Source organism: Cheilinus undulatus, linkage group 14 (assembly GCF_018320785.1).
Source record: "Cheilinus undulatus linkage group 14, ASM1832078v1, whole genome shotgun sequence".
Taxonomy (NCBI): Eukaryota; Metazoa; Chordata; class Actinopteri; order Labriformes; family Labridae; genus Cheilinus; species Cheilinus undulatus.
The window spans coordinates 34,432,870-34,454,236 of record NC_054878.1 but is presented as its reverse complement, the minus strand read 5'-3'; the positions used below and the strand labels follow the sequence as shown (position 1 = coordinate 34,454,236).

Sequence of the window (21,367 nt, the reverse complement as noted above, 5' to 3'; positions counted from 1 at the left end):
AAGGTAAAGGAAAAGCAGAAGTCAGACTAAAGAAAATCAAATATGTCTTTTATTTTTTGCCAAAATATGAATTCTATTAATGCAAAACATGACAATCTGAATGGAGAAATGCAAACTTGATGACATTAACAATTGCAAATGTAAAATGGAAATGCAAACTGCCCATGTAACTGTGTGAACTATCTTACAATGTAAACTGGTAAAAACAAATGAGGTCAAAATAAAACACAGTGACCTGGTAGAAAAACGTAGTTATAATGGGCTGCCTAATATCACAATCAAATGTAAAGGAGTCAAAAACCTAAACAGAACTTGAAAATAGGGGTTAAAGTACAAATATAAAGTCAATGATTTATACAGTTTGTGCGCAACAACGGCAAAGCCAGTAACAAAGAGTGACAGCATTCATGATCCCGTGTAAGTCTAATCCAAATTACATCACATTAAAATGATATTAAAAGGAGTTATGTTTGACATTCTATGTGCAAAATGCATGCAAGAAACCCAAAATGTTACACTTTTATGTGTTTTCTTTAACTAACTAGTGATTTTAAGTCTATGACTCCTTGAAGAAATAACCCCAACTATAGCAGATGCTTTCCCAACCTTGGTAATACCGTTTTAATACCTAAACAAAGGTCTATAAAACAGAATGATCTTTGTATAAAATTCAAACAAAAGTATTAAAACTTTCAAAGACAATCAGAAAACAAGGAGATTAACAGGTGCACAGACTGTTTAAAAAGGCACACAGGGGTTACAAGTTTGAAAGTCCCTCTCAGTATAGAGTGAAAAAGTGTACATCTATGCAACTTTAGAAAATACATTCCCCAACCACTATCAAGACCCTTGCTTAGAGAAAATCCAGTATAAAAATGACAAAACATATACAACTTTGTAGGCTGTGTAATCAATCCATTACCCAGTTCCTCAAAAATATTGCAATTCCTATTTTAAAGATTTTTTTTTTTTGATACATTTTATTTTGTAGCAAATATCTTTCTATGCAGATGACAGTGTAGTGCATATAAAGTATCCTAATTCATTAAGTTATTCCTTCTCAGGTTCAACGAGTTTCCCTCTGTGATACTTCTGCCCGATACCGTAGGGTACATGTGCAGAAATGGTTCCCAGTTCCTTAGCGCCCTCAATGTGGAACATCTGGTCATCAAAGAAGATGTGAGGTCTAATTTTCTGCAGAAGGGGCCCCTTAGGAGCCCCAGCCAAGAAGAGGGCCTCGTCTATCTCCAGGCCCCAGCTGCGGAGAGTCTTCAGGACTCGAGCTCCTGAGCTGGCGGCGCTGCGGGCTGTGACCAGGAAGGTACGGATCGGACAGTTCATACGCTCATTCTTGGCATAGAATTTTTTCTGGAGCTTCCCCAGAGCCTCCAGGAAACACTTCAAAGGGCCCTAAATGAAAAAAGGGTGAAGATGTTTCAAAATGTTCACAATTAAGAAACAAATGGAGATGAAAGAATCATTAGCATAGAACTCAAGTTGACTGGCATAGAGCCCGTTGTAGTAAACCCCTCATGATATACACCACATTACACCACATTATTATGCAAATGATATTTTTGTCTTATTTTCCTAAATTTTAATGCAAATGGCAGTCAGAATTTTTTTCAAGTCATCAGCAGTTGGACCACAATTCAAATGTTTTTTGAACAAACTTCATAATGTTAACCATTATTTTTTTTAAATAAAAACCTCAATATGCACTGTCCCACATTATTAAGTACAACAGAGTTTTAAAAGATTTTATAGGTTGTAAAGAACTGACACCATTAGGAAGTCATATTTACTGAAATCAAAAGCTATTTCAATCAAAAAAATCTTAACAGGCTAAGTTACATGTTAACATAGGAGTCCTTCTTTGATATCACCTTCACAATTCTTTCATCCATTGAGCTTGCAAGTTTTTGGAGAGTTTCTGCTTGAATTTCTTTGCAGGATGTCAGAATATCCTCCCAGAGCTGCTGTTTTGATGTGAACTGCCTCCCACCCTCATAGATCTTTAGCTTGAGGATGCTCCAAAGGTTCTCAACAGGGTTGAGGTCAGGGGAGGGTGGGGCCACACCATGAGTTTCTCTCCTTTTATGCCCATAGCAGCCAATGACACAGAGGTATTCTTTGCAGCATGAGATGGTGCATTGTCATGCATGAAGAAAATTTTGCTTTAGAAGGCACTGCTCTTCTTTTTGTACCATGGAAGAAAGTGGTCAGTCAGAAACTATATACTTTGCCGAGGTCATTTTCACACCTTCAGGGACCCTAAAGGGGCCTACCAGCTCTCTCCTCATGAATCCGGTCCAGAACAGGACTCCGCCACATCCTTGCTGATGTCACAACCCTGTTGGGACATGGTGGCCATCTAACAACCATCCACTGCTTCTCCATCTGGACCATCCAGGGTTGCACGGCCCTCATCAGTTAACAAGACTGTTTGAAAATGAGTCTTCATGTGTTTCTGGGCCCACTGCAACCGTTTCTGCTTGTGAGCATTGGTTAGGGGGGGCTGAATAGCAGGTTTATGCACAACCGCAAGCCTCTGGAGGATCCTACACCTTGAGGTTGGTGGGACTCCAGAGGCACCAGCGGCTTCAAATACCTGTTTGCTGCTTTGTAATGGCATTTTAGCATCTGCTCTCTTAATCTGATGTATTTGTCTGTCAGAAATGTTCCTTATTATGTCTGTGCTCTGAATCAGCCACAAATTTCTTCACAGGACAATGATCACGCTTAATTTTTCATGAAATATCTAATGTTTTCATTCCTTGTCCAAGGCATTACACTATTTGACACTTTTCAGCAGCGGAGAGATCCTTTTTCTTTCCCATATTGCTTGAAACCTGTGGCCTACTTAATAATGTGGAACAGTGCATTTTGAGGTTTTGATTTTTTTTAAATAATGGTTATCATTATGAAGTTTGTTCAAAAACATTCGAATTATGCTCCGACGGCTGATGTCATGAAAAATATTCTGTCATTTGCATTAATATTTAAGAAAATAAGAGAAAAATGTAATTTGCATAATACTGTGGAACGCGGTGTAAATTAAACATCTATCAAGAATATGTAAGAACACAGATCCTTATTACAATTTTCCTCTCTAACTCTTCAAATTGTTGTTCCTTTTGCGTTGATGGATCTACACATCAAGCCAAGAACTTCAACCCTATTCAAAAACAACTACGACTTTGAAGGTTTTCTAAGGATATGAAAAGATAAAACAAAAGTACAGAGTGAAACACACAGACAGAAAGGCAAAGGCAGACAAATGAGACACTTGTGTTGATTTTAAACATCTTAAGAACCAGCAAAACAGGTTCCTGAGCAAGACGTTTCCCAAAATGTTGTTCTTTCCCATAAAGTGTTCTTGTAATGACTGAACTGAAGACTTTTAAATGATAAGTGAGATTCAGTTTCCTAAGAACTTGCATTTTTCTTCACTCAAATAAAGATATGTTCTTTAGAAATTATGCAATCATGTAAAATTTAAATAAAGATGGCCAGTGTTTGGAAAGACAGAAATTTTGTGATATAAAGAAAAGAGACTAAATGTAGGTGTGAGGAAGATCAGCCTGGTAAACTCACTGAGTGTGAGTCAATCAGTGCAGTGCTAGGTGTGTGCCAATCAGGGCAGGGCCAGGTGTGTATGTGGCTGATTACCACTGATTGGGGCCAGGTGTGGCAAACAAATATACTCTCAGGCTGCAACACCCTGTGCTGACTCGTTATCTCACCATCAGAGGTTTTGAGAGCATCTCCTAGTGTTACTCCTCATGAATTTCAAAGTTTATGGTCACATAAGCATTGTCAATAAATTTCTTGATTATATTTTATGAGAATAACCAGTTGCCCCTGGGTTAAAGATTAGTTGGTGCTGAAAACCATTAACCAGTGTTTTTGTTTCCTCTTTTCACACCAGATTGGTGAGCTTTGTTTTTTTTATCCAAAGATAGAGTTCTCAGTCTCCCTAAAAGTTTGTTTTCATTTCAGCTGCACGGCGGCAGTGGTTTAGTTTCCCCTTTTCTTAGTATTGTCAAGAGCGGGAGTTTTTGATTTCAGGCTAGTTTTCTTGGGCTTCTCTTTTCCCCCTTTTCCCATTTATTGCTTGCGATTAAGTGGTTATCCATCTAGGACAACTTTAAGAAACCTGTTGTCTGCAGTTGTGTCCCGCTGCCCCGCCTACCTGACAGTAGGCCTATGTATGGACTGCCAGTCTCAAGTTTTCAAGTTTTCTTTTAATTCAAGTCATGAATTTACAAGAAACCTCTTACTTATAGATAATGTTGGTTAAAATGACTCAAACTAGCTAGATTAAACTATGGCTGATGTATATGCTTACCAAAAAGTTGATAAAAAACAATCATCAACTAATGGTCAAATGTATCTTGCCATGGACAAGATAAGAGAAGATATTCCTGTATTAGTCCCACAAGGGGAATTTCCAAAAATTCCCTGACCAGGAATCGAACCCGGGCCGCGGCGGTGAGAGCGCCGAATCCTAACCACTAGACCACCAGGGAAGCAAGATACAAGCAAGATATATTGGAATACGGTTCCTTTTTAATCACTTTCTTTGCAAAATGTTAACCAACCTTCTATAATTTAAGGCTCTAGCTGCCAAATGTAAAACGTTTACTTATTAAAATAGTGTGTTTTCTGAGTCGTTCAAACAGCTACCTTTTACGGTCAATTTGTATCTTTTAAGATGTGGTGTTCCACAGGATTCAATCCTAGGTCCTATTAAATTTATATCTAGCAGGGCAACTCTGGCAATGTGTGATGATGAACAGCAATCAAGTGGCATCTCATTTCTGAAGGGAAGGTTTTCAGCCTTACCCCTTACCAATCTGTTTTGAGGGGCAAGGGGAAGGAGTAGACGAAGGCAAAGGACTAAGGGATAAGGGTAACGGTCACAGAGTTAGGAGCAATCTCATTACTATCCCTTAGCCCTTATCTTAGCCCTTCCCCTTGGATTTGCACGTTCATATCAGGTGAAGGGGTATCCCAGTTCTCTTTTGAATCCAGGGCTAGGACTAAGGGCCAAAGGCTACATAAAATGAAGATTTTCCAGGACCACACTTGAAACTAAGGGGTACAATGACTGCCCCATCATGCACTGCATTCACTTGCAAAATGGCACAATGGACTACAAAGGAGAAACTACAACAGTTGTGATTTCTCATACATACAGTCTTTAGCTACTAGTGAGGGGATTTTATTGTATTTTCGGTGTAAACGAGGGCTATTAACTGTAAAAATATATGGAGAAGATCAACACGGAGATCCATAGTATGAACAAGAAGGTCAAAGCTTGGGTCAATCCCCTACCCCTTAACCCTTCCCCTTAGCCCCTTCCCCTCGCCTACCCCTTCCCCTTGCCCCTTGAAACAGAGTGGTAATAGTATGAACAAGAAGGTCAAAGTTTTAGGGTCAATCCCCTACCCCTTAGCCCCTCCCCCTCGTCTACCCCTTCCCCTTGCCCCTTGAAACTGAGTGGTAAGGGGTAGGGCTGAAACCCTCCACTTAAGAAATGAGACACCACTTATTGCTGTTCATCATCATACATTGCCAATAAACAGTGCACTATCGGATGTGACAACAAGGGCCAATCCGGTTTCTACCCCTTAAATCTTTCCCTTAGCCCTTCCCCTTGACCCTTGAAACAGAGGGGTAAGGGGTAGAGTTGAAAACCTTCTCTTAAGAAATGAGACGCCACTTGATTGATGTTCATCATCACACATTGCCAGAAAACAGTGCGCCATCGGAGGGGACAATAAAGCTTTAACCATCTCGTCCATACTATGGATCTCCGTGTTGATCTTCTTCATATATTTATACAGTTAATAGCCCTCATTTACACGCGTACATACCTAAAAACCAAAACCAAGGAGAAGGGCTAAGATGAGGGCTAAGAGGTAGAAATGGGATTGATCCTAAAGCTTTAGCTATCTTGTCCATACTATGGATCTCCGTGTTGATCTTCATATATTTATACAATTAATAGCCCTTGTTTACACATGTACATACCTAAAAACCGAAACCAAGGGGAAGGGCTAAGACAAAGGCTGAGGGGTAGATATGGGATTGACCCTTTTTGTCAACTCCGATGGCGCACTGTTTATCAGCAATGTGTGATGATGAGCAGCAATCAAGTGGCATCTCATTTCTTAAGGGAAGGTTTTCAGCCCTACCCCTTACCACTCTGTTTTAAGAGGCAAGAGGAAGGGGTAGATGAAGGGGAAGGAATAAGGGCTAAGGGATAGAAATGAGACTGGCCCTTACTCTGATGACCACTCAACAGTCACATGTATGAGTATTTAAGATATCACACCCTAAATCTTGATTGTGTCCAGAAAATGCCTTGTATCGATGAACATATGAAACTATACTTAAGAATTGATTAACCAATAAAGATTCCTTCTCTAGAGAAAATTAATATCAGTTACTGTTTCCTCTCTAGCTCACAGTGAAGCCGCAGGTCTCCTCCATAGCTGTCAGGAGTTTCTCTCGCAGTTTCTCGTAAGATTCATAGGGAGGGATGTCTAGTCGATTAAAACATGTATGGGCCACTGGCAGGTTGTCTGTGTTGGCGTCTATTAACTGGATTGTGAAGGGTATTGGTCCTTCACTACCCCGAAGATCTTTAAAACCCTGTAGCGGGACCCTCATGGAGCCTGTGATAAACTGCAGGAGGCGTCCTCTCCTCTCCTCACTGAAGGCCTCCACCGCCTGCCAGAACCACCGCACCACGTTGCTCTCACTTGTGCAGTCCCAGTGGCGGGTGTTCATCTTCCAATCCGCCAGATCAATCGTCTTCAGACCGCAGATGATAAGCTCGAGTTCTCTGTGGTCAAAAGGTTTGAGTAAATGCTGAGGGATGAGCTCGCTGAAACCATTACGTAGAGCCAAAAATTGGTCTTCAATTCCTTCAATTAACCTCCAGTCAACATAAAGTCTGACATATTCTTCCTTGTTCTCTTCTGTGACAGGAATGTTGCGGCCGTTAGGTTTGAGATCGTGCTGCAAAACCTCCCCGAAGGCATTGCGATCCAAGCAAAATGTGTGATCAAGAACAGAAGTAATGTCATTCTCTAGTATCCAGATGAGACTCCTGTGCAGCTCGGGGTCAGTGGTCTCAAGGTCATCGAGCTGGATGGGTTTGCCCAGCAGCTGTTTGTAAAAAGACACCGTGAAGCTCCCATTGATGTAGTGACCATTAAAAACCGACAGGCCTATCACTCGACCCACAAAACGGAAATACACCAGGTGGTCAGGGTTAATGGAGGAGTCCGGGTTGATCTCTAGTGTGTAAATGTTTTCTGAGGAGTACTGGAACAGTCCATAATATGGGTTGAACATTTCCTGACACAGCAGGTGCAGCCACTCCCTGGCCACACCTCCACAGTCAACACCCTCCTCTCCCATGAAATTCACCCTCAAATGCTTCTTCAAGTCTTTTGGTGTCATCCTCATTATTTGGTGATATGACTCTTCAAAGAGCCTCTCTCGAGAGACCCTGATGAAACAGCTTTCCTTTTTAGACTGCTGCAGGGACAGTTTGTGTCGAAGCACACTCAGCTTATGAGCCAAGTCATTCTCACACTGTGCGTCTAAATCCCCCCCTTCAGTGCGGCCACAGCCTACTCCTCCATCCACCACTTGTCCACCAACCACTCCTTCACACTCAACTACTCCATCCCCCACCTCTGGGGCAGATTCCCCGGTTTGGGGTTGTGGTCCATCTTCTGGCAGGTTAGATGGTTGGTGCAGCAGCTCTTCCCTTGGCCCATCATTTTCCAACTGTCCTCTGTGGTCCACCACAGAGCCTCTGTTGCCAAAGTAGTACTCCCAAAGCCAATCGTTTTCCAACTGTCTGTGGTCCACCACAGAGCCTCTGCTGCCAAAGTAGTACTCCCTAAACCAATCAATTACCAACTGATCTCTGTGGTCCACCATAGAGCCTCTGCTGCCAAAGCAGTCTTCCTCAGGACCATCATTTTCCAATTGTCCTCTGTGTTCCACCACAGAGCCTCTGCTGCCAAAGCAGTTTTCCCTAGGTCCATCATTTTCCAGCCGTCCTCTGTGGTCCACCAGAGAGCCGCTCCAAAAGCAGTCTACCCTAGGCCCATCGTTTTCCAACTGTCCTTCATAGTCCACCACAGAGCATCTGCTGCCAAAGCAGTCTTCTTCAGGACCATCGTTTTCCAACTGTCCTTCATGGTCCACCACAGAGCCTCTGCTGCCAAAGCAGTCTTCCTCAGGACCATCGTTTTCCAACTGTCCTCTGTGGTCCACCACAGAGCCTCTGCTGCCAAAGCAGTCTACCTCAGGACCATCATTTTCCAACTGTCCTCTGTGGTCCACCACAGAGCCTCTGCTGCCAAAGCAGTCTTCCTCAGAACCATCGTTTTCCAGCTGTCCTTCGTGGTCCACCACAGAGCCTCTGCTGCCAAAGCAGTCTACCCTAGGCCAATCGTTTTCCAACTGTCCTCTGTGGTCCACCACAGAGACTCTGCTGCCAAAGCAGTCTTCCTCAGGCCCATTGTTTTCCAACTGTCCTTCATGGTCCACCACAGAGTCTCTGCTGCCAAAGCAGTCTTCCTCAGGACCATTGTTTTCCAACTGTCCTTCGTGGTCCACCACAGAGACTCTGCTGCCAAAGCAGTCTACCCTAGGCCCATCGTTTTCCAACTGTCCTCTGTGGTCCACTACAGAGCCTCTGCTGCCAAAGCAGTCTTCCCTAGGACCATCATTTTCTAATTGTCCTCTGTGGTCCACCACAGAGCCTCTGCTGTCAAAGCAGTCTTCCCTAGGCCCATCATTTTCCAACTGTCCTCTGTGGTCCACCACAGAGACTCTGCTGCCAAAGCAGTCTTCCTCAGGCCCATTGTTTTCCAACTGTCCTTCGTGGTCCACCACAGAGCCTCTGCTGCCAAAGCAGTCTTCCTCAGGACCATCGTTTTCCACCTGTCCTTCGTGGTCCACCACAGAGCCTCTGCTGCCAAAGCAGTTTTCCTCAGGCCCATTGTTTTCCAACTGTCCTTCGTGGTCCACCACAGAGCCTCGGCTGCCGAAGCAGTCCTGCGTTTGTAATCTCACTACAATCTGCCCCTGCACTTTACCCCTGTCCGAAGGGTTTAGTTTGCATAGATTGAGATGCACATTTCCTGTGTCTTTTAACCTGTTGATGTCATCAGATAGAAGTCGCACGCAGCCCAGGAAGCCTGCCATTGGTCGTTTATTACAGACCTTCTTGTAGTTCCATACAGTGATAGTGATGGAGTCTGTTTCTCCAATGCAAAGGTCGTAGTTTTGATGCCATTTGGGGTTACGTGTACTCTTGACTGTGTCTGTTGTGTAGCTTTCACCTGAACCATCCACCACGACTCTGGCAAATGGATGTGGCCGTTGAAAGAAGTTTGTCTTTGCAAGGTTCTTGGCAAATAGCACCGTCAGTTGCATTTTGATCCCAGACCTGTTCCCCAGAGTCTCTGGATTGGACATTAAGCCGGGCAAACAGGGGACGTCCTCCAAACTCATTGTTTCAATAGGGATGTCAAGAACTTTCATATAATAAAATTATTATATAAATAATAAAAAAAATATTTAAAAAATTATTATATATAAAAAAAAATAAAATTATTATATATATAATTTGAATGTATGATCTCGTAAATTCAAATTGCAAATTCCTGCACTCACTAAATTTCAATTGCAACAATTTCAACTAGATACCTTAATGTCTTGGATGTTGCTTTGGTTATAGGAGATGGCAGATGGCATCACAGATGACATCACAGTGTACATCATGGTTGACATCACAGATGGCATCACAGATGACATCATGGTTGACATCACAGATGACATCACAGATGGCATCACAGTTGACATCACAGATGACATCACAGTTGACATCAGAGACGACATCATAGATGGCATCAAAGACGACATCACAGATGACATCACGGATGGCGTCACAGTTGACATCAAAGATGACATCACAGTTGACATCACCAATGACACCACAGATGACATTACAGATGACATCACAGTTGACATCACAGTTGACATCACCAGTGACACCACAGATGACATCACAGATGACATCACCGATGACACCACTTTAGACACCACAGATGACATCACAGATGGCATCACAGTTGACATCACAGTTGACATCACAAATGACACCACAGTTGACATCACAGATGGCATCACAGATGGCATCACAGATGACATCACAGGTGACATCACAGATGGCATCACAGATGGCATTACAGATGACATCACAGATGACATCTCAGATGACATCACAGTTGACATCACCAATGACACCACAGATGACATAAATTTGATATAACAGTTGACATCACCAATGACACCACAGACGACATCACAGATGACATCACAGATGGCATCACAGTTGACATCACAGATGACATCACAGATGGCATCACAGATGACATAGATGACATCACAGTTGACATCACAGTTGACATCACAGATGACATCACAGATGGCATCACAGTTGACATCACAGATGACATCACAGTTGACATCACCAATGACACCACAGATGACATCACAGATGGCATCACAGTTGACATCACAGATGGCATCACAGTTGACATCACAGGTGACATCACAGATGACATCACAGTTGACATATCAGATGCACCACATTTGACATCACAGATGACATCATACAGCAGTTTAGAACACCTCTTGGGAACAGAAAAAAATAAAACTGTTTCAGTTCGTAATATATTTGCTATCTCTACATAGACCCTCATTCCCCCCTAGCATATAATGTTTACTTGTTTGTCAATGCATTTAATAATTTAAACAACTGCATGCATTAAGTACACAACTGTATACATAAATCAACTGTGAATATGCGAGTTGTAAGTCTGATATTGTATATGGAAAAGTGCACTAAAGTCTGGGGAAAAAAAGAACACCATTTGGAGAGCAAGTAGTGGTTTTTACATAGAGAATGCTATCATGTTTTGAGCTGTTTACAACTAGAGATGTAATGATATTATATGTTGGAATAAAGTTGCTGTAAACATGTGAAAACACTGAGATTTATGTGGGACTGAATTCTTGATTTAGACCATTAGGAAGTCGTTCACTTCTTTCCTGGCTTGGTTTAATTTGGGCAGGGCAAGTATATGAGCCCATGACATCACCAGCCTTGATGGGAGAATAGCCCCACCCCCCTAACGCTACAATCAAATAAAAACACAGAGCAGTTCATCTCAGTACAGTCTGTTGTTAGCTGATACCACTTCCTTTGCTGAAAGTTAACAGCCAGTTACATGCTGTGTTTTTGTTCATTGAGATGTGAATTTCCCAAATCTAATAGCCATGGTGGCCTACGGGTCATAGAAATATCAAAACAGAAAGATTTGTACAATAAAAGAGTGAATTTAATCCTCAACTTCTCTCTCCCTCTCTGCTGGAGCCAGGAAGCTGTTCTCTGATCAGAAACTTTTTTTAATCTGAGAGGACCATATTTCTTGTGAGTGGGCGCGGCTTAAGCTCATTCAGACGACACACCCACACCATCCCAGAGCAGATTTTACTGCCCCATTTTCATGGTTTAGGTTTATAAACTTTATACTTTATACTTTATAAACTTAAGATGTTTTTCATTACAGAAATTTGGCCTGGTGGTTCATAACACAGTGGCCTGTCATACAACAAGCCTTAAAATATATATATATTTTTTTTTACTTTACAGGGACTTCAAAATTTCATATCATGATAATTATGACTTAAAATATCACGGTTATCAATTTAATTGCAGTATGGTTGTGATTTGCTGAAAATCTAAAAAGGTACTTATTTAAAATTTCAAATCATTTTACCAAGTTTAATATCATAAACAATATAAATCAAATTAGCAGCACAAGGATGAGGCTGTGCACTTTAAGTTTGTATAAACATTAAAAGTAAACATTAAAACTTTATTAAAGTGCATTAACAAACATACTTTGTTAATAATGTCAATAATTTGATACTTTTTGATACCAAATGATTTAAACAATACATCATTCATTATATTTATGTTTGACAGAACAGAAAGGGACCAAAGTTACCAAAAAACAGGTATAAAGGTCACATTTTCAAGTCTTTATCTATACCACTATTTATACTTTTTAGATTTGGTGGAAAGAAAAATGACAATCTGTTTAAAAGCTATGTCAGAATTTGAGTTAAAAAGTTTTAAAAGCCACAATACTATCCATCATATCTGTTTTGTATTGCAGAAAAAGCAAAATATCTTGATAATGAAAAAATGAATGGTAAATTTTATCCAGTTATCAGTCATACCAGTAATTTTGATTGTGATTCATGCCCTAGCCTTTCTCTCTATTTGCTGCAACAATCTACAAGAATCATTACTTCAGATGTTGAAAAATAAGACCCCTGACATTAATATTAACATTATTTTTGGCTAAACCATAATTTCTTCTTTATCTACTTCACCAAATATCTAGATAAAGATCTTGGGGCTGTTTGCTTGTAGTGTCTACGGCAGCCTCAATCAGAAATTAGAAGCAAGCTGCTTGTCTGTTGCTGTCACATCTTTCCAACTCTACAATCCTGGATCTTTTTTGTTTTTCTTAAATTATTTTTATTTTAAAAAAGCATTTTCTTTTAATACAAAAGACAGAGAAAGAAAAACTGTGGGCAGAGCATAACAACCCAAGAGTGAGAACTGAGTTTAAACCAAAAACAAAATCCCAAGAGAAAAGGAGTTGTTTGATGTGTGTTGTGTTGGTTTGATGGTTTATGCATATGTGTGTGTGTGTGCGTGTGTGTGTGTGTGTGTGTGTGGTCTAACTCGATCTCCAGAGTCACATTTTTGTGTGGATAAATGAGTGGGAAGATGAGGAAAAGAGAAAAAGAAATTAGAACTTGGTTGAGCTTGTCGACGCTCACCTAATGCAGCGATGCGTGATTCAAGGATAGCCTCCAGTGAACACAGCATTTTAGGATTACCTCTATGAGGATGTCTGACATTTGTTCAATTTCAACTACCACTGCTGTTATAATCATAATCATCACAGTTAACAGAAGCATCCTTAACTCCATCTTTTTCAGTCTGTCTCATTTGTAATCTTTAACTCCACTTGATGCCGACTCAAATTATGTCACTCATTTTTAGCTACCTTCAAAGCAATGCAGTGGTGCCAGGAACTTTTTCTTAAGTTCTGCTCAACCTGTACAGATTTTCATTAAATCAGTAGAATTTCCCTTCAAAGGTTGAGGAATGAACAGCAGTTATTTGCCACAGATAAGCTCGTACATCTTCTATTGATGGGGATTTAACTATAGATGAATCCTGCTGATGAACTTGTTAAAGCAGCGGTTTTCAAAGAGTAGGAGAATGAGCCTCTCTTGAAAGAGCATGATTTATTCTGCATCCCTCACCCCTAAAAATAATAGGGTATAAAAACTCATATGAAGTAACTCTGTTTTCAAACACACATATCTCATCTTTAACATTTTTACAAGATTTTTGGCATTTCTGTCTGCACATTTTTTAAACATTTATTTTTCCAAGCCTATTATTTTATTGTTTTCAGCAAAAACTAATTGCCAAATTTGCCTTAAGATGCAGGGTTGCAATATGTAAAGGAATAAGTGCTGCTTATCCTCCACCGTTGGCCTGGTACTTTCTTTTGATCATTGCCAATGCTGCTAAGAGAGGTTACCTTGGAACTTACGTAGCTAAATGTCTTGTTTTTCTGTCAAAAACTCCAATGGCTTGGTCACCCGACTTGGTACTTCAGGGTTAACACAGCCCCATGCTGTTAGCATCATCAGGATAAATCCAAGAAAATCCAAACTTTAAAAAGCTGTCCTTCCTTCCATTTCTCCTGCTCTCTCTAGAATTTGTCTCCTCTCTTTCTGAAGTTACTAAAAATCTATCAATTTTGTCAAACATACTGCTAAGGTTGGCAAGCAAATATGGTTTTTTCTGGTTCGGTCAAAGAGAGTCAGGCTGCAGAGCACCAAGATAAAATTGGATAAATCTTCCATGTAGGGCTAAGGTAAGGGTTAGGATACCAAAAGTTCAAAGTTAAAAACCTGATCTGCAAAACCTGATTACAAAACTTTCCATAAAGCCAAGTGAACAGTTTGTTTACAGGGAAAAAAGCTCATCCTCCACGAAACATTCCAACACAGCCAGTGTAGCTTATGCAGCTCTGCTAGCTGTGTAACCTATGTAGATAATGGAGCTACATAGCTTACAGAGCTATGTAGCTAATGTAGCTAAAGCTATGCTCACAAAGCAGCTGCGTAAGCTATCTATATATGTTATCTGCGTATCTAGTTAGCTTTGGCTATGTTTGCTAAAGCTCACAGTGCTAGAGCTGACTTAGCAATAGATAACAGAGCTACATAGTAAATACAGCTACGTAACTAACAATTCTAAGTAGCTAACAGACTTACATGGCTAAAGCTAAGCTCACAAAGCATTTATGTAGGTAAATTACCTAAGTAGTTAGGTTAGCTTTAGCTATGTTTACTAAAGCTGAGCATTTAAAGCTCCTGCTAGGATCCTCTGGTATGTGTAGATTTTAGTGCCTTTTTATCGATAAAGAGGTATCTCTTGTTCCTTTGCTGATTCTGCACTGTACATATGAAGAAGTTTCCTTCAGGACAGTCATGTCACTGACACTCTTGTCTGATTCATAAGGTCATATGAAAGCATCAGTATTAAAACCAGCCTGTTTCATAAACTGGAAAATCTCCTGATAGTGGCTTTTATGACGACTTACTGGAAAAAACTGAAGTGAACTAACAGAAAGCACTTGCTGCTGAAAAAAAGTCTCACTACGAGTTGCTGGTAAAACAACCATCAGTTACCTGAGCCAAAGGTTTGTTTTCAAACTCCTTCTCATGCTCAAAGAAAGTGTCCAGGCCGTGTTTCTTTACGATGATCTCTGACTCGTCTGAGAAGAGGACAGCATCACCATCAAACGCCACCCTCAGCTGAGTGTCGCTCAGCTCCGTCTCCTTTTCCGGCATAAACATGGTAGCTGCAGCGATGCCTAAAAAAAGGAAAAAAAAAAGGTTAAACTTCAAATTTAATATGTGCAATCATCACTTAGCTTACCCAGTCCTACATTTGATTCCTTACAGCTGCAGGCATCTACAGCTTTCTGATTTATTGGAACAGTTTGAAATGCTGCAGCACTTCTTAGCTTTATGAAAAGAAAGAAACAACAAAAGCTTCTTCTCTGATACATCTGTCTTTCATGAACAGATTGAAGAGAAAATTTTGGACTGCACCGGTCAGACCGTGTCTTGCAGCTTCCATGATATTAAGGAAACCTTGGACAAATTTCCTGTTTCCTCCTGAAAAAACCTGCAAGGCTTTAGTTAAAAATTAAAAAAACAGCCATAGCCTCCTTACTAATTCCCTCACATTGCTGAAACCTAAGATATGACTGAACTTCATAAATTCCTAAGGAAATTAATGTGGTAAATTGAATGAAACAATGCCTTAAATAGAACAGCAGAAGAAGTAGAAGGAAAAGTTTGTTAAAAAGATAATGAGAAGTATTGCCATGTACACAGAGAAATCACTTTATTGCACCATATCCTGGCTGTAAAGGTAGCATATAATGTCATAGAAACAGACAAACAAAACTGTATTATAAAAAGGGAAAATGATAATGGGATAGTAGGTTTTTTTGATCATGTAATTTGACTTTTATCATATTTGGTTTGTCATATCAGTGCCAAATATCCATCTGAAGAAATGAAATGAAAGTTCACTCAGGAAGACCGTTTCATGTCCAGTCAGTTTTTACATTCAGGAATAACCACACACTCATGTACATCCCTTTTCCTGCTCAGGTAATTAGCTGGTATGGGCATCTACCCACTTAAAATCTGAGCCAGTAACATTCTGCCAGAACCTCTCTCGATCCAATCATCCTGCTGCTGTCGTTTTCAAAAATACTTTCTCCTCTCTTCCATGGTCAGTCTGTTGTTTCGGTGTGACTGCTGCAACCCTCCTCCACCCCAGCCACCTCCATTACATCTTACTGGTGTTCAGGTTCAGCTCCTCCATGCATCCTGCATCCCTTCATCGCTTCCTCTAAGTCATCTCATTGGTGTCTGGGTCAAGTCTCTCAGGAGTCCAATCCTCATCTAGCCTACTCCTTCCATCTCCACCACAAGACTCCATAGGGGGCATGGTATCCTGCTGTCAGCCTCACAACCCCTTCAAGTTCATTAAGACATCACGATGCAGTCTATTTGTCAATGATATTTCACAATTTCAAACATTCACAAACTTGTAAGAAAAACAACAGTTAAACTCATATAAAGTCTCTCCTGATTTAACTAATAACAATGTGAGGTTTTGCAGCAACATTTGCTTCCATCCAGATCTTTTTGAGGGATATCCCTCCTCATTTAAGCAAGACAATACCAAGCCATGAGTCACAACATCATGGCTTCACAGTAAGAGTGTTGGTATCAGACTGGCCTGCATGTAGTCCAGACCTGTCTCCCATTGAAAATGGCACCTTATGAAGCTACAGATACAGCGACGGAAACCCTGCACTGGTGAGCAACAGGTAATTCGTGTCTTCATGTTGTAAGAAGAAAAGGTGGCGTAATACAGTGATAAACATGCTCCGGGCCCAACTTTTTTGGAACATGTTGCAGGTATCAAACTCAGAATGTTCGTATATGTAAAAAAGTGACAATAAAGTTGATCAGATTGAACATTAGAAAACTTGTCTATGTGCTGCCTCAGTTGAATATAGGTTGAAAAAGGTTTTCAAATCACTGTATCTGCTTTTGTCCACTTTTAAAGAACAGCCCTGACTTTTTAAATTGAGTTTATCAGTATTAATGCATAAGTGTAATGCATAAGTGATATTGTACATTGAAGTCTAAGTATGTAAAAAAAAAAAAAAAAGACCACAAGGTGATAAGAATGTCAGGTTTATCCGATACTGCAGATCTTATTTTCAGAGTATAGGGGTATGAATATAATATCCTCACACTTTATCTCTGCATATGTTTTATCCCTGAGCAAGGACGTATGCATAATGGATTTATAAGGCTTGTCTGTGTGAATAAACAAACATGCAGGTGATGCATTCCCTGTCTTAAAGAAGTTTCTTTCTTTCATTTGCATTTTAAAATCCAGCAAAATTATTTTATGGTTAAAACCATTGTAGCGTGCATCACATAAACATGCACAAATGTGTTATTGGATGTGGATACTTGTTTTTCAGGGGTGCTAAAACTTTGGATTGAATTGAAAAAGTCATAAATGCAGCTGCAATTAAATACTGTACCAATTTTCTCATATAAAAAGATTAAATCAACAAATCCTCTCATATGAGGAGCTAATTATTGCTTGTGTTTCTCCGTTATAAATCCCTTTAATCAGCTATATCATTAATTTTTGTGTCAAGTAAGTGATTAGTGGTTTCAGCACTACATTAAAAGTTTCAAACATGTTTGTTTTGTGTGCATTTAGACCACAGGGGGTCGTAAACTCCATGCTGTCTTCCTGCAGCTCCGTCTTGCTGCTCAGTGTGGGGTTGTAAGTGAGTCACAAACAAAACCAACATGCGAGTGTGTAAATATCAGTGCAGTACAAACACACCCTGAGGCAGCTGACAGTCACTGACGTACTGATTTAGTTATGATACAAAAAAAGGTTGTGTTTGAGAGAAGGCAGGATCGTAGTGGTTCTCACCTTCCTCTATGGCCTCTGTGACTTTCTCGGAGTCCTTGGAAAGGTACAGATTGGTCATGTAGGCCTTCAAGTAGCCGATAGGACTTTTCCCTCCTGTCATACAGAATCTCTCGATGGTCAAATCTGAAATATAAAAGCAAGATGGAGATGGTTGAAGGAAGAAAATTCCATTCACACAGCTTACTACAGTGCATGAGCTACCACAGCATTAAAAATCACCATTTTTAAGGGTGCAGCCTACCGTAGTGGTTGATGCTGTTTATGAGGCGGACTCCAACCTGGGCATGGTTGTTAGTCATTAAAACAATGTCGAACAGCTCCTCACTGTCTGGGTAGAGCTCCCTTAGCCGAGAGTTGACATTCATCAGTGCCTGTGTTTAGAGGACAAACACAAGAGAGATGGGATATTAAGAAGAAGAAGAAGATATTCCTTTATTAGTCCCACAAGGGGAAATTCACAGTTTACACTCTATTGTTATACATGCTACACACACATAGGCTGAATTACATGCAAATACTCATGCACAAACAGGACCCCCATGGACCCCCATGGACCGCCGAGTCAGAGCGTTCAACACGAGGTTACATCACAAACTTTACAACGTTACAACCATTGACTGACTGTAATTCACTCTGGGTGTACACCATTTCCTTTATGCATTTGTGGACTAAAGCTGTCTAAATGTCTTTATTTTGATATAGTATCATTATTTTTAATAGGAGAATAACAAAGAAAAGTGGAAAATAAACATCTCTCAAACGGAAGTTGGCTCCCATTGTTGCTCACCAGCATACTCACAAATATGCTAGTGAGGGGAATTCCAACTCTTTTTAGTGATCCGGGTCATTTGGCTCAGCTCAGCAAGAAGAGCCGGCTCTTTCAGCTCACAAACAGCTCTTCATTTTGTTATCAACTTGGCTTCTTTTTAACATGCTTAATTCATGTATGTTTGTGCTGGCATTTTACTCCAATTATGCTTAATTATTTTCATTAATTAAATTATTGTGTAATTATTTAGAAAAATATAGAGTGTCCCAAAAATTCATTGTGGATCAGATGAAATGTGCTCACTGGTGGGGCTCTATGGCACACCTGATATTAAACAATGTTATACCATCAAGCATGAGTCCTTAATGTGTGGTGTGCTTGTGCTAGATAATAATAATAATAATAATAATAATAATAATAACAATAATTATTATTATTATTGTCATTATATAAAATGGCTCTCAAACAGGACCAAGATCTCCTAATAAACATAATGGAGATGGCTCTTTGAACCGGCTTGTTCAGGAATGACACATCACTATTGTTCACAAAAGGAGTCAGCTCCTGGGGAGGGCTCATCCACTAACATCACATCACATCACCACTCTCCCATAACTTACACTCTTTAGTTGAGTTGTCATTCAATTTAATCAGTATCCAGCATGGTTTAGTTCCAAACTAGTAATTGTAATGTCCTTTAAAAGCATGTTTATGACAAAATGAGGGAGTCTCTTAACCTGTTGATAAGTCCCCATTTTCATTTTTATTTCCAGCTTTGCTGTACAGACACTTCATACCTGAATGCCCAAAACTGACAATTAAACAGTGCATTGTCTAAACAAGCCCATTGTGACATTCTGTTTATTCTGTTCATTAAGACATTAGTTTGAAAGTAAAAGAGGAGATGTTGCACAATAGGAAAGCAGTGTTTAATCAATGATCACTCAATATCAGTGTTTTTTCTTTTTAACATTTAACAGAGCAGACCAAAATTCACACTACCTATCTATAATTATCTAATAAGTGTGCTATAATGATTGGACTGTATTTGCACATAAAGTCTTGACAACATTAGTGCAGACATAGCCTTGTTCCCTACCAAAGATCTCTGGCCAAGACCCCAGGTTGGGACCCAGTGCTTGATTGGTGTGGTTTTCTAACCTATTTGAGCACATTTCAAGAATATAGGAAGAAGTTTGAAAATGTAAGTAAGTGCATAAACCTGCAGATTTTGTACAGGATTTATCTGCAACTGTGCAAGTGTTGCAACAACATGTGAAGGTGAGTGATGATTTGTGTTAAAGCCAAAGAGGAACTACTAATATCACAACTGGATGATGTGACTGTGTAATATCTGAAAATTATATAACAGAAATGTGCAAATTAAGAAATAAATGTGGTTTAAAGGGAGAAACACCTCAAAATTGACTTTGCACTGCATCTGATAATGAAACAAATCATTTCATGTCTGAGGTAGAAAAATGTCCATCAGGATCAGGAAGCAAGGCTAAACCAGAGGTAGTGCGGCCTACTCAGAGATATCGTTGCCTGATTTCTGCAGAAACTTTTTCCTGGTCTTAACTATGTCAACACCTCGATGAAGAAATGCACTTGAAGGACCACGCCCTGCAACAACCTACTGACAGAGAGAAACCTGCAGGAACGGGTTGGTGCTTCACCTTCACGAAGGGAAAAGCTGCTCCTGGCTTTAAAGGCTCGTTTTCATGTTCCACCTGATAAGCCACATACTTCTCCAGCCCCTCGTCCTCGTAGATCTTCCTCTCTTCCACCATGTTGAAGAGAGTCCGAGAGGAGACGGCGATGGTGACAGCAAAGTGGGGTTTAGGCTGCAAAGTAGACGGGAGGGTGGTAAAACAGGTAAAAGGGTGGTAAAATAGGTAAATACAGTTTAAGGCGTGTTTAGCACGCAAAGGGCAACACAAATATCTTTTAAAGATAAACGTAGCAGACAAAGATAAAAAACTTTTGAATGAAAAGATCTTACAGGTCTTGGTTTTTGAGTTTTGAGGTTATCAAAAAAAGCTTTAGCCGCAGCCCAGTCCTTTTCCTCCGCGCTGTCTTCAGCTGGAACTGACTCGTTTAGTTTCGTTTCACTCATTTTTTTAATTTAAAAATAAATTAAAACAGGTCCAAATCCGGAATAAACCCAGTAGAAAGTGAGGCAGAAGCAGTTAGTAAACTTTCCGGAAGTGTACGACCAAGAAAGCCCGGTGGGCGTGTCTCCAGAAGTGACGTAAACAGTCAAAGGCGTCACGCCTGGCCTGAATTGATTGTGATGTGAATTTAGGCTTTACTGGATGATTCGGTTCATTTGACTCACCTTAGGAAAGAGTCGGAACTTTCAGCCAATAACTAGTTCTTATTCAAGAATGATATCTGGCGTTTATGATTCATTGAAGTCTACTGATTTGTGCAATTGTAAAATTTAAATATTCAAAATAACTGTCAGAACATGCTGGATTGCTCCAGGACTGAGTGGGACTCATTTTCAGTCCTGGAGTTATGGCTCAGACCAGCCCACTTAATTTCACAAATTTTTACTGAAGATTGATAATTTTGGTTTAAGTAAATTCATTATAATGACATTTAACTTTCAATGAATTAAAACAAGTTGGCATTAAAGGTTACTTTTAGCATTTGGGCATGAATATTCATGATCCTGGAGCCACTTTTACCATGTGACAACAGCTCAGCCATGCATTGTGTGTTACTGACAGCAACAACCTCACCAAGCTCAATACTGGGGTTTTGCACTGCTCCTGCAAAAATAAAAAATAAAAATCCCAAGAATTATTTTCTCAAGTCAATGAAAGTCA

At 40.1% G+C, this 21,367-nt stretch overlaps 1 protein-coding gene and 1 non-coding gene across 2 annotated transcripts; both read right to left on the bottom strand.

Moving 5' to 3' along the window:
* Positions 1-31: 31 nt before the first annotated feature.
* On the bottom strand, positions 32-20,756 carry nt5c1bb (5'-nucleotidase, cytosolic IB b). Its single transcript, XM_041806031.1, has 6 exons — positions 20,536-20,756; positions 20,210-20,377; positions 18,003-18,132; positions 17,762-17,884; positions 14,899-15,083; positions 32-1,410 (listed from the first exon to the last, which is right to left on the bottom strand). Exons 1-6 carry the CDS (start codon positions 20,647-20,649, stop codon positions 1,051-1,053), a joined length of 1,080 nt encoding a protein of 359 aa, XP_041661965.1. The 5' UTR covers positions 20,650-20,756; the 3' UTR covers positions 32-1,050.
* Positions 4,461-4,532, bottom strand: trnae-cuc. The gene has a single exon. It is a non-coding gene; the product is annotated as a tRNA-Glu (tRNA).
* Positions 20,757-21,367: the final 611 nt, after the last annotated feature.